This window comes from Nipponia nippon, unplaced genomic scaffold (genome assembly GCF_047370975.1).
Source record: "Nipponia nippon isolate SJK-2023a ecotype South Korea unplaced genomic scaffold, ASM4737097v1 scaffold_3, whole genome shotgun sequence".
In the NCBI taxonomy this organism is placed as follows: Eukaryota; Metazoa; Chordata; class Aves; order Pelecaniformes; family Threskiornithidae; genus Nipponia; species Nipponia nippon.
The window spans coordinates 62055756-62072457 of NW_028262347.1; the positions used below are offsets into that span (position 1 = coordinate 62055756).

Consider the following 16702-nt stretch of genomic DNA (forward strand, 5'->3'; position numbering starts at 1 on the left):
GCAGAAGAAGACTTGCTGGTCTCATTGTATGCTTGTTAGGAGATTGAGATAAGCATCCATCCAGCTGCTCATTGTCAAGAAAATGTTAATGTTTTTGAGTTTTACTCATGAGCACTTCAGCCAATTACTTTAATAGGGTAGATGGGACTTGATCTGCTTTGGAATCTTATCACTGGCATAGTTAATTATAAAGGCAAATATGCTCATATAATCCCAACAGAGGGGCTTTCCCAGAGAAATTTAAATGCCAAGAAACTCTAGGTCTTATCATAGTTGACAGGGACCTGCTAAATATCTGGAGTTCTCATGCATTGGACCTGGGCACCCAAAGTATAGTTTCCAAGTCTCCTTGTGACCATAACTCACAGCATATTGCTGGGGACAGGTTGAGTTTACCCTTCTGTACATTTCTGACTTGAATGGCTAAAAGCTGCCTCTTTAATTCCTCCTGTAGCAAGTATACTCCAGCCCATGTTCAGCTCCCTCAGTTTTGCATGGTGGAGGTAACCTTTGCAGTTTGAGGAGTCTCCAGTTGTCCCAATACATACTAGAAACTGGTCTTTCAAGATAAAACTACGTTTAAGCTGCCCTTGATTCTGCTACCTTGCTCTTAGGGTGGATTGAGTTTATTGAGTGTAAGCAATGTGTGTAGCAGGCTGAAGTAGCTATGATAAATTTTGTTGAAACTGAGGCAATTATATTAAAACCAGGATTGAATGCATCTATGCTCTGTTTTGATTAAAAAAAAAAAAAATTAGCATTAATGATGGGATACTTACTATTTCTTTTGTTCCTGGGGGACAACTTGATGGCTGTGGACAACTTGTGCACTTTTCCTTAAGCAACACAAATGGGAGGTAGTTAACTGACTGTATAGAGCTGCAGACACGTTGTTTAATAAAAAATGCATAATTTCCAGCCATATTTCTAAACCTAGCCCTCAGGGTGCCTAGTCAGGATAATCCCTTTGGTAAAGGTGGTGAGGGTAGCTGTACTGCTCAGCAAGGAAGAACACCCCTACCAGCGGGTCTGTAGGGACACCCCATGGGAAAGCTCTTTTGGATATTTTGCTTTGCTCTTCTAAAGTAATGCCTCCCAAAGGCCTCCCCGTTGAAAGCACAATAAGAGGCAAATCTTGAGGTTGGACATAGTTTGCCTGTGGTACAAGGGGGCAATAGCAGCTTGGAAATGGAAAACTCATACAGTGTATATGTCCTGTGTTATCTACGTGTGTGTGACTTATTTGCACATTTAAGGTCAGTTTCGGTAAAATGCTTAGGTGTATATTGTACCTAATATACAAGGTTTAATATTATTCCTGTTTAGGTAAATATGTGCTTAGTTTTAGTAAGGCTTAAATGAATGTTTAAGTATGTTGCTGCATTTGAACATAGCAGGAAAAATAATTTTCTATGGGAAAACAAAGGACTATGTGTGATCCTGGTTAGTATCTGACAGAGCAAAGCTGGGGGAAAGCCTTGAGTGAAATACAGTCCCATATTTGAGTGTATCCCAAGGAAAAGAATTAACCTGCAAAAGTCCATGCCTGTTAAATTTGCTTTAACTGAAGCACAAGTCTCACTTTGTCTTCCTTGTCTAGTTCGTTGCATGCTCCATAAAAAAATGGAGGTACCTGCCTGTTTGCTGTCCTGTTTGACTCAGGAGAAAAGGCAAAGGGAACCTTTCTCTGCCAGTTTAAGGAAACCACATCTTATTCTTTAAAGGAATGTAAACCCATTTATATTTCATATGTAAAAGGAATGAAAGAAGGAGAATGTTTTACTCAGGGCATGAGGAATTAATGTGTATTTGCAGTAGTAATCTACACCTGGAATGAAAAGAAACATTTTTCCTTACTAAAACTATTTTATTTTCCAGGTTTTTTTTCACTCGTTTACTTTATAAACGAGTGGTCTAGCTAAGAAGATGTGTTTAGAATACTGCATTACTATTATTTGCTGAAAATTAAAGCTCAGGAATTGCTTATTCCTGTGCTACTCTAATTATGTTTTATCTAGGCTGTCCATACACTGCAGGATCAAAGCAGTCTTAATAGGTGCTAAAACTCCGGTAGGAATATCCTTTGCGGAAAATGCATACGTTCCTTACTGGGAAATACAGTGTCATGTATCCCTTACATTTTAGTTGTGTTTGCCTATAGATATCTCTGCTGGACCTTTAAACATCTACACGAACAGAGCCACTTACGGTGATCATGGTGTTATTTGTATCACATCTATTCTTCTGGATTTCCAGGACTTTTCCCAAACCATGAATAATTCCTTTGTCTGTTGCAACATTTGTATAGCTTATAGGTGCATCGTTTATGAATAACTGCAAAAGAAATACAATCAGTTAGCAGCAGAACTGTTTAGTAGCTTTATGGTAACTGCAGCAGTAGTGGGTGAAAGGAGTAATGTACAAGCCTCACTTCAGGAAAACTGAAGAACTTGCTCACATCCCAGTTTTGCTGTGTTTAAGAGCTTCACTGGACTGGAGGGCATGAGAGGACATGCAGTCTGTTAGTTTCTTAGCATAGGATTTGACAGAGCAGCTTTTTCCACCATGGCGTGTAAAGGTTTTGAAGAAGGAGCCTAAAGCAAGCCAAGAGCTGGGTTTGCTGTCTGTGGGGGATGATGGGCTTCAGGGAAGACCTCCCAGCAGCTGCTCCTTCAAGGCAGACTTTCATCATCTCACTGCTACCCCACACTCCCATTGTGCCCTCTATCAGCAACAGCCCCAGGAGCAGATATTTCTTCCAAGGCTCTGCTGTAGGCAGAGCAAAAAGCAGGGCCAAAACTGCTTTGGTGAGAAGCTTTATGTCCTCCTTTGCCTATGCTTGGGGGGAGCTCTGGGATAGAGAAGGAGGACCAAGTTCCCTTCCTGGCTGTGCCACGGAATTGGGTGTGTTGTTTAATCTTGCTGTGCCTGATTTTCCCATGTGTGGTGTTGAAAAGCAATTCATATTTATTGTTAAGTGCTTGAGCTCTTAGGCTTGAAAGTGGAGTATATCCACAGAAAATAGAATTGATGTTTTATAATTGAAGGCAGGTTTCTAATAGGTCTTGGAAGTCATATTAATGACCGCTTTGCAATGCAGGCTTGTAGCTGCTAGAGATGCACATAAAATCATATAGAATCATAGAATCGTTAAGGTTGGAAAAGACCCTTAAGGTCATCAAGTCCAACCGTTAACCTATCGTTGCCAAGTCCACCAGTAAACCATGTCCTCAAGCACCAGGTCTACCCGTCTTTTAAATATGTCCAGGGATGGAGACTCAACCACTTCCCTGGGCAGCCTGTTCAAATGTCTGACTACCCTTTCAGTGAAGAAGTTTTTCCTAATATTCAACCTAAACTTCCCCTGGTGCAGCTTGAGGCCGTTTCCTCTCATCCTATCGCTTGTTACTAGGGAGAAGAGGCTGACCCCCACCTCGCTACAACCTGCTTTCAGGTAGTAGTAGAGAATATCCACCACAGTAGCTTCTAAAATGCAATGCTAAATGAGAACAGCATAACTGAGATCGAATTCAATCAAATGTCCCTTCAAGGGTGACTTCGAATAAAGCTGGTCTGAGACAGACATTGCATTTGAGTGACATCTTTTGTGCTATTAAGTCCCAGAAGCTAATGTGGGGTGCACAGCTCCTTTTGACTGCATGTTAGTTTAAAGTTGAAGCTGGATTTGTAAAAAGCAGGAAACCTGTTTCTCTGAGCAAGTGCAGACAGCAGTACCTGGCTGTTGTGGAGGAAGAACCCAACCTGGTAGGAGAACCCCAGCATGGTCTCCCTGTGCATGCCGTTGTGCAGGTCGTTCTTCAGGAGCTTCTCATCCAGCACAATGTGATAGCGGATTTGGCCTTCATCCTGCAAATGCACAATTAAATTCAGAGTTACGTAACAAAGCACGGACAGTTCTTTGGGATAGCTTTTCCCACAGGGTATAAGCCAAACATAGATTGCCTGAACTTGAGAAGCTTCTCTAGCTGGCAGGTGATTTCGTATTTCTTGCTGCAGAGAGTCTACATTCCTGTCATAATGAAACTTTATTGACTATGGCGGATGGAAGGCTATTGAACTGGTGGGACCAAGTTTTGCTTGTGCCTGGTGGTGTGTCTTTCTGTGTACAGGGCTGGCTGACAGATTCAGGGAAAAGTTAGTAAGGTGATTTTTTAGGACTCTGAACTTCACGAGTTCATTTCACATCAAAAGTTGCATATACATGAATGCTTTTATAATCTTCCCCATACCCATTCCTTCTTCCTTTGTGAATCCATGAATGACCTATGGATGACCATTTACAGCAGGATTTTTTTTTTTTTTACTCTTTAAGGTCATCTTCAGTCAATAAAGTGCTAGAACCATACCTGCTAATTGGAAAGTTTTCTATGCATTATTGCTAGAGTATATTCATTTTTCATTGAGGTGGTGAAATTATTCTCTGTATATCAAAATTTTGTGAGGGCTTCCCAAGGCTTCTGCATCTTGTTCCAAAGCAGGGGGCTCCCAGAGCTCTCCCTGACTTGGAGGAGGAAGCAGAAAGGGGATATGTTTGTGAGAGACTTGTAGATGTGAGTGAAGCTGGGGCATTTGGAGGGTTTAGGAGCTGCCTAGACAACAGATATAGTGCTGCTGAAGCTGTATGTCTTTGCAACAAATGGTGCTTGTAGGAAATCCCATTGCCTGCTGTCCCCTTGTTATGAACATTCGTACTGCTCCTTGACCTTCGGCTCCTTCAAAAGTGTGTGAAACTGTGAAACAACCCCAGTTTGCAAGATTTGTGATGTTGCCTGGCTTTGCCCACAGGGTGAAGTAGTGGTCTTTACATCTCATAGGGTGGGACTCATTCTGCTTTGTTTTCCACAGATTTGATGAAGAAATATTTGCAGGCAAGAAGGTGGGAATTAAGATAGAGCTAATTTATAAGGTGTAGACCTCCATCAATGTCCAACCCTATTTAATCCTCCTGACTTGAATGCTTTGGAGGAAAAGTTAACTCTCATGCATCTCCATTTCTGTCTTTAATCACCAGCAGAGTGAGAACAAAACCTTGCTTCTAGCGAGGCCAAGAAATAGGGTCTCTTCCCTCTGTGGCAGAATTCTCCCGAGGTGTTTGATGAAGAAGACAAGGCTTAGGCAGGCTTAACCTTATGGTTGTTTTCTGATTTTCTTTGTCAGATTGCCAGATGAAGCAAGGTTGGGAGTATGGAAGAAAGACAGAAGAAATATATTGGTAAGTGGTGGAAATGAAAAGGATTTCTGTGTGTGTGTAACCCAAATCCAACAGGATTGATGTCTTAAAGCTACCTATGTGTCTTTCAAAGTTTGTGATAAATGCTTCTTATAGTCATGCGGAAATGGTGATGTCGTGTCATGAAACTAATTAAAATACTGTTCAAAAGTCATTTGAGCAGACGTAGCTTGATCGTGCATGAATTCTTCTGGTGAGGCAGCAAGTGGGACTTTTGCTGTGAGTCTGCTGGTTGGTGATAAATGTTTTGGGACGAGTCATTTGAACCCTGTACTCCTCAGCTTCCTGGCTGTAAGTGGAGACCATGAAAGTAGGGACAGGATGTGGCAGGGTAAATATTTATGGAAGAGGCAGGGAAGTATTAATGTCATTGAGCAAGTCATGGGTGAAGCTTCCTCTGCAAGGTGTGGCTCTCGATACACGTGTTTGATAAAGCTGTTTCAAACTGGAGCAAATGCAAAGAAGGGTGCTGGGATGATGCAGAAAATGGATAGCTTATCTTGGGAGGAGACCGACAGGACTGAGAAGGCTGTTTGGCCTTGTGAATACGTCAGGCACAAATGCCAGAGAGAAAAAGTTATTTCAGCTAAAGCATATTCCTGGCGTAAGAATAAAGGGATATAAACTGGCCAGAGGTGTGCTGTCAAAATAATATAAACTAGCTCTGGGGATGAGGACTGAGGTCAGCAGGGCAGGTGGGATGGACATGTCTGTGCCGGTGGGAGGAGCTGGTAGCCAGGTCAGGCCTGAGCCTGGCGTGGGGCTCCTGGGAGTGGGCAGCAGCAACGGGGTTTGCCCAAGGAAACTTTTCTAGCCAGGAGAAGCCAACGGTGCTTGTAAACTGGGATTAGAAATGGTCTGCGGAAAGTGGCTGGGCAATAGCAGTCCTGCAGGAGTGACAGGGCAAGCATCTGGATAGTTTTAAGGAAGAGTCAGAATATTTTGTGGAATTATTAATGATGAGGTTGCCAGTGATGACAGGGGACTGGACTTGTTCACCTAGGAAACGCATTTCAGTGTTATTTCTGGTCATTCCTGTACTGATCCTCTTTGCAAAAAAAAAAAAAAAAAAAAAAAAAAAAGTCTACTGATGAAATGTCTTGGATATTATCAGCATAATTTTAATCTAGAGAAGGACAAAACCCAGACCAAATAGCTAGGTTCTTCTAGCAAGCCAGGAAAATATAGATGGATCCATCCCTCCTCACCTCTTCTGGTGTTAAAAACAAAATAAAACCTACTGGATTTCTGGAAAACAAATCCCTCTTCCTATTTCTGTTTCCTCTCAATCCATCCACTTGAAACAGAAATGAGATACTAAGGAGCTAGAGACAAGTCTTGTAAGTAATACATACCAGAGTAGCAGACTTTTTATCCCTTAGGTAATTTTCTATGGCATCATTATTTGGGGCAAAGACTGTGTATGTGTTTGCAGCTTCTATTTCACTTGCCAGGCTGTATTCCTGTTGTGAAACACATAAAAACAAATCAGAATGACTGCTGATAGTCTGATACCAGTCTAAATGCAAACACAGCAAAGAACTGCTTCTGTTCTTAAAAGGATGTGAAAGCTTACAATAACGTAGCCTCTGAAAATGGAGTAATCGGGCATTTGCTCTAGGCGGGCCAGCAGCCTCGGCATGACGGTGCTGCGGAGGGGGGTCAGAACCTGAAAAGGGAGCAGATAGCCCACATGTGCACACGCTGTGCTAGCAGCTGCAAGGATCAGATGCAGGAGAAAATGCTGTCCTGCGCGAATGCTTTTTTCCAAGAGTTGTTAATTATTTTCCACTGCTTGTGGTGCAGAGGGAAAAAGCTCCCTATGTGGCCATATACCTTATCAATAACATGTATGATCCCGTTTGTGGATGCGATGTCGCCAGCCACAATGCGAGCGCCCTCGAGGGTGAGGTTCTGAAAGAAGGAAAGGAGAAACGGTTTGCTTTTGCCATCGTGGTGGCAGTGTTTTCCTGGTGGTTCATGCTGTGGATTTCCATGCCTTCCCAAACGCTTGCCTGGGGCTCCACCATGGCTCCGCTTATGCCAGCGTGCACCTGCCCTCGGGGAACTGCGTGTCGGAGAGGCGACTTTGGCACTTGGTGCTGCTCTCTGCGTGCAGACCGGCAAAGCCATGGGGTCACTCACACTGGGATGGTTATTTGGGGCAGGTGCGCTCCCCGTCCCCCACCCCCCCACGGCAGAATGAGCTCCTGTGCTGATTTAAGTGCTCCTGTGTCTGTGCAGCTTTGAAGGACCCCATTCATGATTTTTCCCTCAGGGAAGGGAGGCAAAGGGAACTTTTCCCTCCCTTAATGGGGACAAAGTGCTTAAACGTGCCATATGGATTCCCAGAAAATCCTCCTCAGAACATGGAGTACTAAATAAAGAGGCTGAGGGAGAAGCGTTGTCAGTTGTAGTTATTTACCGTTAAAAATACCGTCCGGTGGTTTGGGACTATCACATTGCACATGCAGACATGTACACGGTATCACTGCTTCTTCCTACCTTCCCTGTTCCCTAAAATAAGTTATTGGGTTTCCTTGATGCTCTTTGTCTTAAATTAGTTCACACAGGCTGCTCCAGGAAGGGGCTGCGCTTCCGTTTGGCTACGAGATTGTCCAGCAATTGCAGCAGCTACTGGGACATTAGGAATAAATAATATTGTGAACAAATTTCAGCTAGGTAAAGTGGTGGAGAAAATCAAGTTAATGTTTCTCCCAGAGGGCCCAATATAATTGATCTCTTCCTTTGATTTTATGACATGGTCTTTTTTTAAATGCAGGTACATAACGTCTGTGTGGTTTTGTAAAACAAGAAAGGTAGTGGCAGTGATGGTCAGGCTTTGGTGTATGATACCACAGAGGTTTGCAGGTCATCTCACCCCATTTTCTTTAGACAAGTGTAGGAAGTTGCTCTGTAGAGATGTTGGCAGCGTGTCGGAGGATGATAAATTCTGGAAATCAGCAAAGCTGTAAGCTCCTGTCAATACATGATACCTAAAGGAAATTAACTGAATTTAAAGGTTTTGTATTTTCTTTCTTTTTTTTTTTTTTTTTTCAGATCTATATGCTTAGTGTGTCTAAAACTGTGGTTAAAGCAGGAATTGTTTGTGCAATACCTAGTTCAGCTATGTTCTGATCTCAGCTTGGCCTTTAAACATTTCTGACATAATACAAATAATGTCTTTGTTTTCAGTGGAGTTGCTACAGAGATTTATACCACTGTAACTAGAAGGGGAATCCTGTGTCCCTCCCTTAAAAATGTAAGAGCTGTCTTGCTTTAGAGACTTAGACCAAAGTCTTGTTTGGAATGGAAAGCAATTCATTAATACACCTTCCCCCCCGCCCCAACCCAACCCAAACCCATTAACATACTTCAGTAGAGTTGGGATGTTACTTTTTGACAACCAAAAGGCTTTCTCATCTTCATCCATGTTTTCAATTGCTTGAAGAGAAGGCACGAGGACAGTTAGGTTTGAGGTGGTGGACAACACAGAGTTTATCTCAGCCTCCTGCATGAAAGCAAAAAGCGTAAAATAATTAATCCCGAGGACGATCTATAAATAGCAGCTGGTGACTTTTTAGCAAGGTGGAGTATGTGACGTGCTTTGTGACCGGCCTGGAGAGGAAAAACTATTATACTGAGCAATGACTTGAAAAAAAAGTACTTAGAGCTGTATAAAAATGGTAAATGAGTGTCTGTTTTTTACAGAATAGATTGCCAGCATTTAAAGGGCAGAAGCAATGTTTAGGCCAGAATTGTTTTTTATTATGAAACACATACATAGCCTCACACAAAAGTTAGTCTGTCTCATGGATTCTTTTTTATACGCTTGAATGTTAAAAAAAGAAAAAAAAACCATGGTCATAAATACTACTGGTTACTGATAACTTCAAGTAACCTGCTCTTACAGAGCACTCCATGCTATTTAATAGACAGAAGGATTATGAACTATGAAATAAGAAACCCACATGACACAATGTTCCCATTTGGAATAAGACTATTTAACATGGCTGGGATTTTTCAAGATGTCCAAGGGATATCTGTGCCCACTAGCACTGCAGTGGGGCTTGCTGCTGACAGCCCTAATTTTAGATGGGGGATGTGGGCTCTGTAGTATGCGTGGACTGATTCATCTTCCATATGTTTGTGTCTACCTTAAGGCTGGAGAGAGCCTCCACTGGAGAGGATTTTTCCAGTTGCGTGGATTTTTTGTGGGGTAGAAAAAGGAGAGCTAAAGATTTCAATGGGATCTTGTTGAAGATATGGTTCTCTAAACTTTTCACAGGCTCCACAACTTGCCATTTTTGATACTGCAAAACTTGAGGGAGCAATATGAGCTTGCATTCTACCTTTTTGCAGTTGGTATTCTGCCTGGAAGCTGGCTTGTTTTGGATAGTCCTTCAATACCCATACTGGGTTTTAAGTCAAGAAGGGAATCGGCTCCCTTAAATAGCTGTGAATTTTGTCTCTGTTAAGATCATCTTTCTTTCTAGCCATCATCACTGTCACCTTCCAAATATTTAAATATAGAAATATCAACAGACTTCCCTTTCTCATCCTTCCTGGCCAGCAAGAAAAATACTCGGTTATAAAAAGTGGTAAACATCACATTCCTGCTCAAGTATGAAGCTAAAAACCCCACAGATGGCTACAACTCCCTATTTCGCTCATATTTGTAGCTACCATTATTTAATTTAAGGGATAACATTTCTCTGAAGTGTAGCAGAAATTTCCACATCTGTGTTTCAATAGATTATACAGAATCTGCTCCCTCATTTCCCCCCCCCCCCCTTCATTATCTAAAGAGCACGTTAGCCTTTCCTATTGTGCTCATTTTGTTAACTTCATTAGTTTCTCTTTACAGTGTCCAGTGATGCAGCCTGAGCCCAGGGCCAGGCAGGTAACTGCTTTAAATTAGCCACACTGGCCTCTCTTTTAAGCAGCCCCCTGAGGTCCCTGTTGCAATCGTGTGCTTTAATGATCCCTGAGCTGTCTAACTTTGAAAATCATGAAAGCAGCTAATATGCTGTGACTTCTGCTTCTGACGCTATTCATTAACATATCCCTGTTCCTTTCTGTTTGCCATGTATTTGCTATACACTTCTTATATTTAGGTTTTAAGCTCTTTGGGAGAAACTGGTTTTGATCTTTATTCATACAGTGCCAACCACAGTGGGGTAAGACCTCTAATGTTACTGCTGTCCTAGTAATAGATAGCATGTGAAAATAAAAAGTAGACAGTGACAACCAAGCTATCTAGAACCTCTTTTTTTTTTTTTTTTCCCGTATCTAAATTGGTGTTTCTTCCCTAATCTGAAGCCAAACAAGCTAATCTCTTCCTTCATTTCCTGCACCTCAGTCAAGCCTGCACAGACTGAGTTTTTTCCTCCTTGCTTGCTGTGGCAGCAGCCCACGTACGACCAACCATACGGTTGCGTTTTCCTGGCACGGGGCTCAGTGAAAATGGGGAGGGTAAGGCATTGCCTTCCCTCTCCACTTACTTGTAGTTTTATTGAATGAGGGAAGTTGGAAGGAGCCGCTTGGGCGCATATTCAGGCTCTGCTTGTACCCTGCTGCTGGTCATCTGGACTGCGGTGTATTTACGTACAGAGTGAGTCATGGCTTACGTAGCCCCCTGCCTCAGAGAATGGGCTTATAATGTGCTCTTCTGCCTGTGGAGCTTCCTTGCTTGCCTGACTTTGAGATCAGAATTTGGTTTTCAGGCAGAAATAGGGAACCAGATGATCAGCCTCACCGTTACTGGTGGGAGAGAGACTTCAGTGCCTCTCCAGAGCTTGGGCCTCTGTTATGTGATGGGAATATGGCTGTGAGGCTGCTATTTCTAAAGGCTAAAAGGCTCATGTATTTCTGCAAACTTGAACATATTAAAAAAATCAACCATGAAGTGTACTTACATTAACCCATTGGTTAAATGCAGCTGCTTCTGACAGAGTAGATAATTCCTGATTAGAAAGAGAAAGAGAGCGCAATGAGTATGCAAGCTATAGCTTTAGCTGTACCAAAGTACTCTTGCTGTAGCCTGTGGTGTAATCCGCTGTGTCTGGCCTTGCTGATGTGCAATGGAGGAGCAATTTTCAGTATGTGTGAAAAGGGAGAACATTCATGTTTTTCTAGTACTGATACTTTCTGGTAATGGTGAGTTACCAACTCTCTTAAAAATCAGGCCATCTGTTGCTTAGGTGTATTAGGTGTGCCTGACCTGGGTACGTAACGTGTACTGACCTCAGGCTAAGCGTTATTTTTCTGGGAATGTAAACCTAAATATTTTCTTCAGTGCAAAATGGATTTAAAAAAGGTATGTTGTTTTGATTGGTATTTGTACAGCATCTTACATATCACCCTGCAAGTGGAGAGCCTTTATTCTGCCACAGTACTTTGAACAGAGATAGATGACGGTATGAGCAGGGACGACAGATAGTGCTAAGAACCATGTAAGGTTATTGCCAATGGCTGGGACAGCTGATATTTTCATTTTTCCTATGCTGTTAAATGTGTATTTATTTCACCAATTTACTTGTTTTGGTTTTATTTGCCTGCTGGTCAGCATGGTTGGTTTTAACATGATAAATTGACTGTTTCCACTGAGAGAGACCTCAAGGCAGAACTTCAGAAGAGCTGGGTGCTTGCCGCTCCCAGCTGGGAGGTGAGTGCTTAGCACTTCTGCATGTTAGGCCTCTGGGGCTGGCATTTTTCAATTTGTCTTAAAGAAATATGCTCGGATCCCTTAGGCCCCTTTCCAAGCTATGCTTTTAAACACAACAGATCATTTTTGTATCAGGCAAGAGTCTCCAGCAGGAACACTGTCTGCAGATAGCTATCTGCACTGGTGGGCATCATTTTTCTAACTGTTTATAATGGCTTTGCTATCTCTCTGGTTAAGATCCAGCGTGAAAACTGTGCAGTAGGTCCTGTGCTCAGAGAAGATGACCATCTTACTTACTTCTGCAGCGTTTCCATAGCATATTCTACCATCTCCTTCGTAGCCCTTTGGGCACACACACTCCCAGCCATGTGAAGACTCAAACTGACAAGTTGCCTTTGAACCAGAAAGAGAGAATTTGTCAAATATTCAGGAGACCACTCAAGAGCAAGGATGGGCTGTAAACCCTCTTCCTTACACACATTCATATACAGACATAACCTTAACAAAGGATCTTCATACCATCTTCCATGGACGTCCTCGCCCTCCTATAGGACAAAACTCCACCAGCTGAGGGCACTAACTCCCTCATCTGCTCACCCTCCACTAAGTCTAGGAGTCTAAACCTTCAGTCCACCCTTTCTTACTTCCTCCCTCCATAAACTGGGCCCTGTTCTTTCACCTGACTACCGCAGACCCATCCTCTGCTCCCCCATGCTCTTCTTTAGCTCTGTCCCTGCGTCCCACCTGAGGCTGGTGTGGCTCTTGCAGGCCCTACAGAGCACAGCAGAGCCTGCAAGTCTGCTGAACGCATGCAGCTACTGATAGAGCTGATAGATGCCCGCGTAGAGATGCGTGACTTGAGTAAACATCTCAACAGGCTATTGCATCCAAATTGTAATTGCTGGTAGAGAAGCAGCATTTATTTACTCCAGGCTCAAGACAGTCCTTCTGTACAGGCAGAATTGGGATCGGTCCTTGCTGTCTGTCCTCAGCGCATTACCATACCGATGTGGTTCACATAGCATTTTTGGTGCTTGTAGCACTGCTTGGAAAGCTTTATTGCAACTAAGACAGAAATTGCAGGCTTGAAATGGCAAGGAAGCTCTATGGTGTGCGCAGGAGGCGAGGTGTGATATGTATCTGAACACTTTGTTCAGGGAATGATTAATTACTCACCAGATGATGGCATTTTCCATTTTGTTCCAGGCATGAGTTTATGGGTGTGCATTCAATTCCGTTCCCCTGAAATCCATCCTTACACTTGCAGTCATTCTGTTATTTCAATAAAACACAACAGTTCATTAAAATGATTAAAATAGCATGCATATTGGAGATGTGGTGAATTAGTCTCTCTGTGTTTCTGCGTAGGTCCATTGACTTCAGTGGAATGACACTGATTAATATCTCCAGAAGACCTTTATACCTGATATCTGCTCATGTACTTACTAAAAAGAATTGCTACCAGAATACCACCACGTAGGAGGGAGGGAGTTCTGGGATACGAACTGAACAAGACTGCTTTGGGTAGAGAGCGCCGTGTGGAAGTAGCCTTGTGGCTGGGAGGGAGAGGAGAATTTGGGGAAGAAAACAGGGTAGGAAGCACTGGCAGAGCAAAATGGGTGAGGACTAGTGCGGAAGGTGGCAATGAATGTGAGACGATGTACCTGACCGGGCCCAATGTATATGCAGGTGGCATTTTCATGGCACCCCGCCGTGGTGGGCAGCAGGCAGTTGTTGATGGCTGAGCAGTCCTTTCCATTGCCTGTCCATCCTGCCTGGCAAACGCACGTGTGCTCTCCTGGGCCTGTCTGAATGCACTCGGCCTGGGAGAGAGGCAGAGGCATCTGTTCAGGACGGTTAGGTGGCACCTGGCTTTAGGTATAAGGCTTGTCTAAGCAATAGTGATGCTGCTATCGGGGGAAAGAGCTTGAAATTGCAGTGAAAATTGTGACTCTTCCTTCTGCAATGGTTTCTGGTCAAACCTTCCTTACTGCCTACTTTTCTATGGTGTCAGGCTCTGTGGGTAAAGTTCATACTTACGTTGATATTACAGCCACCTGGGTTTAAAGTGGCACAAGGATCAATTTTGCTGCAGCTCATGCCATCTCCCTCGTAACCGGGTTTGCAAACACAGCTATAGAGACAAGAGGAGGAGGGAGGCATTAAACTTGATAGAGCAGCTGTGAAGTGATTGTTTTCTGTTGTAATATGCTATTTATAGGCAGCTTAAAATTGGTAACCTTGGATTCATGATGCAAATAGCTTAAGTGCATACATTATGGTTTTTTTCCAAAATATTGACTGGGTTAATTTAGTCAAATCAGGGATCCATTCTCTGTATATGAGATAGGGAGTGAAATTAATTCTGTGCTGATGTGACCTTTACAAAGGTAAGCTAATAGCGCTAAATTATGAGCTGGGCTTGTTCTCTCTCACTGACACAGAAGATAGCACTCTCTCCCTGAAATGCATGCAAGACAACGAGACCCCCTCTTTCCCTGGGTGTCATGTCCCCCCCTCCGTCGTCTCGTTCCCCCCCCCCCCGGATTAACTCATATTGGAGGTAATTTCATAAGCACTCAAGTTACACAGCATCCCACATTCTGCTTTCTGTGGTGGCTCATTATGAATACACTGCAGCAAGAGGCAAACTTGCTGCACGTGAAGGTGAGCGTGAGGCAAGCGCAAGGCAGCTGTAACAGAGTTTTATGACCGGTTCTGTCAGGATTGGAGAGCCTGTGCTGAAGCCTGCGGTGTTGTGGCATGCAAATGTTACCTGAGCTGACCAGAGTGAGCTATCTATCCCCAAACTGGTTGCGAATTTCATTGTTTTTCAACAAGGCTCAAACTCCTAATTCACTAAGGGACAGGTAGAAATAAAAAGTTCCTAAGAGCCTTTGTAGATGTTGGTAGGAAGGCAGCCTTCTGAACAAGGGTCAGATCCGTATACATCTATCTTATCAGTGTTAAATATAAGGTACACGATAGGGCATTGAGAACTCTTAATTACTATCTTGCAACTCAAGGTCGATGTGGTGCATGTTTATGCTTATTTGCCGCATAGCGGTATTTCAGCAGCTGATGTTTGTGTACTGCTACAAGGTGCTGTTTTGATCAAGCAAATAGGAAAAGAGCTGCATCATCGTTAATATTAATTAGATGCAAGTTACTGTCTTACCTCACTGCACCATCGCTAAGCTGACAGTCCGCATGTGCGTGGCAGAGCCGTAGGGAGGGCTCGCAGGGAACAATCTGCTTATCACAGAGTTTCCCCGTGTATCCACTTCTGCATGACCCAGGAACACAGATCCCGTCGCTGTCTATTCGGTTATTGCACTTCCCATAAATGCAGAGGCACTCTACCAGAGATAAATTACAGTGTACAATTCCATAGTGGTAAAAGGCATATATCCTTACACAGAATTTCTTATGAATTGGGTCCTCCTCTTTTTTTCTAGAATCTAAACTTATGTATTTTTAAAGTCTCACTTTGTTGGGGGACTTATTCTTTATTTATCATATCCATGTCTTTTCAGGTGTGTTTTATGGATTAACTATTTAAAATCTATTTTGTATCTATAGTGCACTTATCTATCAATGAAAGTCAAAGTACTTCAGAGAAGTAGGAACAAAATACTATGTCCCAGGCTATTAAGGCTAAAGTTATTTCATTGCACAACTTTTGGTATACTTTCAGTGATATGGGAAGCCTTTTAATACCGAGTTCACAATCCTATAACTTGCACAGTGCTGGGCTAGTACACAGAGCAGCAGGACAGACCTACCAGCACTTTGCTGGGGCTGGACTGATTAGTGCTGCTGGGAGGCAGAGAAATGTGCCCAAAGGACAGAGCAGGTAAGCCTTCTGCAATCCCAAGAAGTGCCAGTGGTGACTAGTTAAGCCAATACGTAGAGCTTAAGCTTAGGCAATACAGCCTTTTCTTATGGAATTTGTCTTTCTGTTTTTGTCTATGTAGCTCTGAACCTTTGAGTCAGCTGTGCTTCAGGAACGACAGACTATTTCATAGCAAAAAAAAAACTAAAAATGATTTTGTAGATGGGGAATATATCTATATTTGATGTATTTTCTGTAGGCTCTGAAATGTAGTATGGTTTGACATAGCAGGATTAAATCTGTCAGTATATAGAAGATGACTGCTAAAACTATAAGCTATTCAATAGATCAGAAATTATTCAGTAAAGATGGTTATGAAGTGGCCCTAAACACAATCTGTTTATAGATCTAGTTGTTCTTAGATTACATATGTTTGTCATTGCAGGCAGAATCTGTTCTGTTGTGAGCAATACCAGATGGGAATGGAACAGCAAAGATTTTCTTTTCAATTACTTATGCAAGGGAGACAGAAAAGAAAAGAACAATAAATTAATGTAAAGCAAGCTATGGCCCCTGCAGAAAGCCCAATTAAGTCAGTGAGAAGATTTTCACTGACTCTGGGTTTATGATGTATCCCTTTGAAATGAGAAATGAAAGTACCCCTGAGAGACCTTGCTCATCTTCTGTAGAGACTGTTTAGCAAGCAGTTAACTCCTACCTTAACGTTACTAGTGTCCAAAAGAAATAGACCATGCTCTTGGGCTGAGGAACTATGGCTGTACTTACCTTTGTCACACTGAGGTCCGTATTTGCCAGGGTCTGAGCAGAACTGACAGCGTGAGCCGTGAAATGCCTCAGCACAAATGCAGGTCCCATTTCCACCCAAGCCATCCATGCACTGTGATATGGAAGAGAGATGATTTCTATGTATAAATTGAAATGAATCTTT

At 42.8% G+C, this 16702-nt stretch overlaps 1 protein-coding gene across 3 annotated transcripts in view; it reads right to left on the bottom strand.

Moving 5' to 3' along the window:
• STAB2 (stabilin 2) overlaps positions 1-16702 on the bottom strand; it is an 88880-nt gene that overhangs the window by 36068 nt on the left and 36110 nt on the right. For all 3 annotated transcript variants that reach the window (XM_087765347.1, XM_087765348.1, XM_087765349.1), the window contains exons 22-36: positions 16540-16651; positions 15097-15277; positions 13959-14052; positions 13583-13741; positions 13095-13190; positions 12216-12311; positions 11170-11217; positions 8626-8762; positions 8133-8247; positions 7088-7165; positions 6828-6920; positions 6607-6714; positions 3736-3867; positions 2209-2334; positions 780-836 (exon numbers count right to left, since the gene is read on the bottom strand). In XM_087765347.1, coding sequence (XP_087621473.1) covers positions 780-836; positions 2209-2334; positions 3736-3867; positions 6607-6714; positions 6828-6920; positions 7088-7165; positions 8133-8247; positions 8626-8762; positions 11170-11217; positions 12216-12311; positions 13095-13190; positions 13583-13741; positions 13959-14052; positions 15097-15277; positions 16540-16651 — 1632 coding nt within the window. The remainder of the gene's footprint in view (positions 1-779; positions 837-2208; positions 2335-3735; positions 3868-6606; positions 6715-6827; positions 6921-7087; positions 7166-8132; positions 8248-8625; positions 8763-11169; positions 11218-12215; positions 12312-13094; positions 13191-13582; positions 13742-13958; positions 14053-15096; positions 15278-16539; positions 16652-16702) is intronic.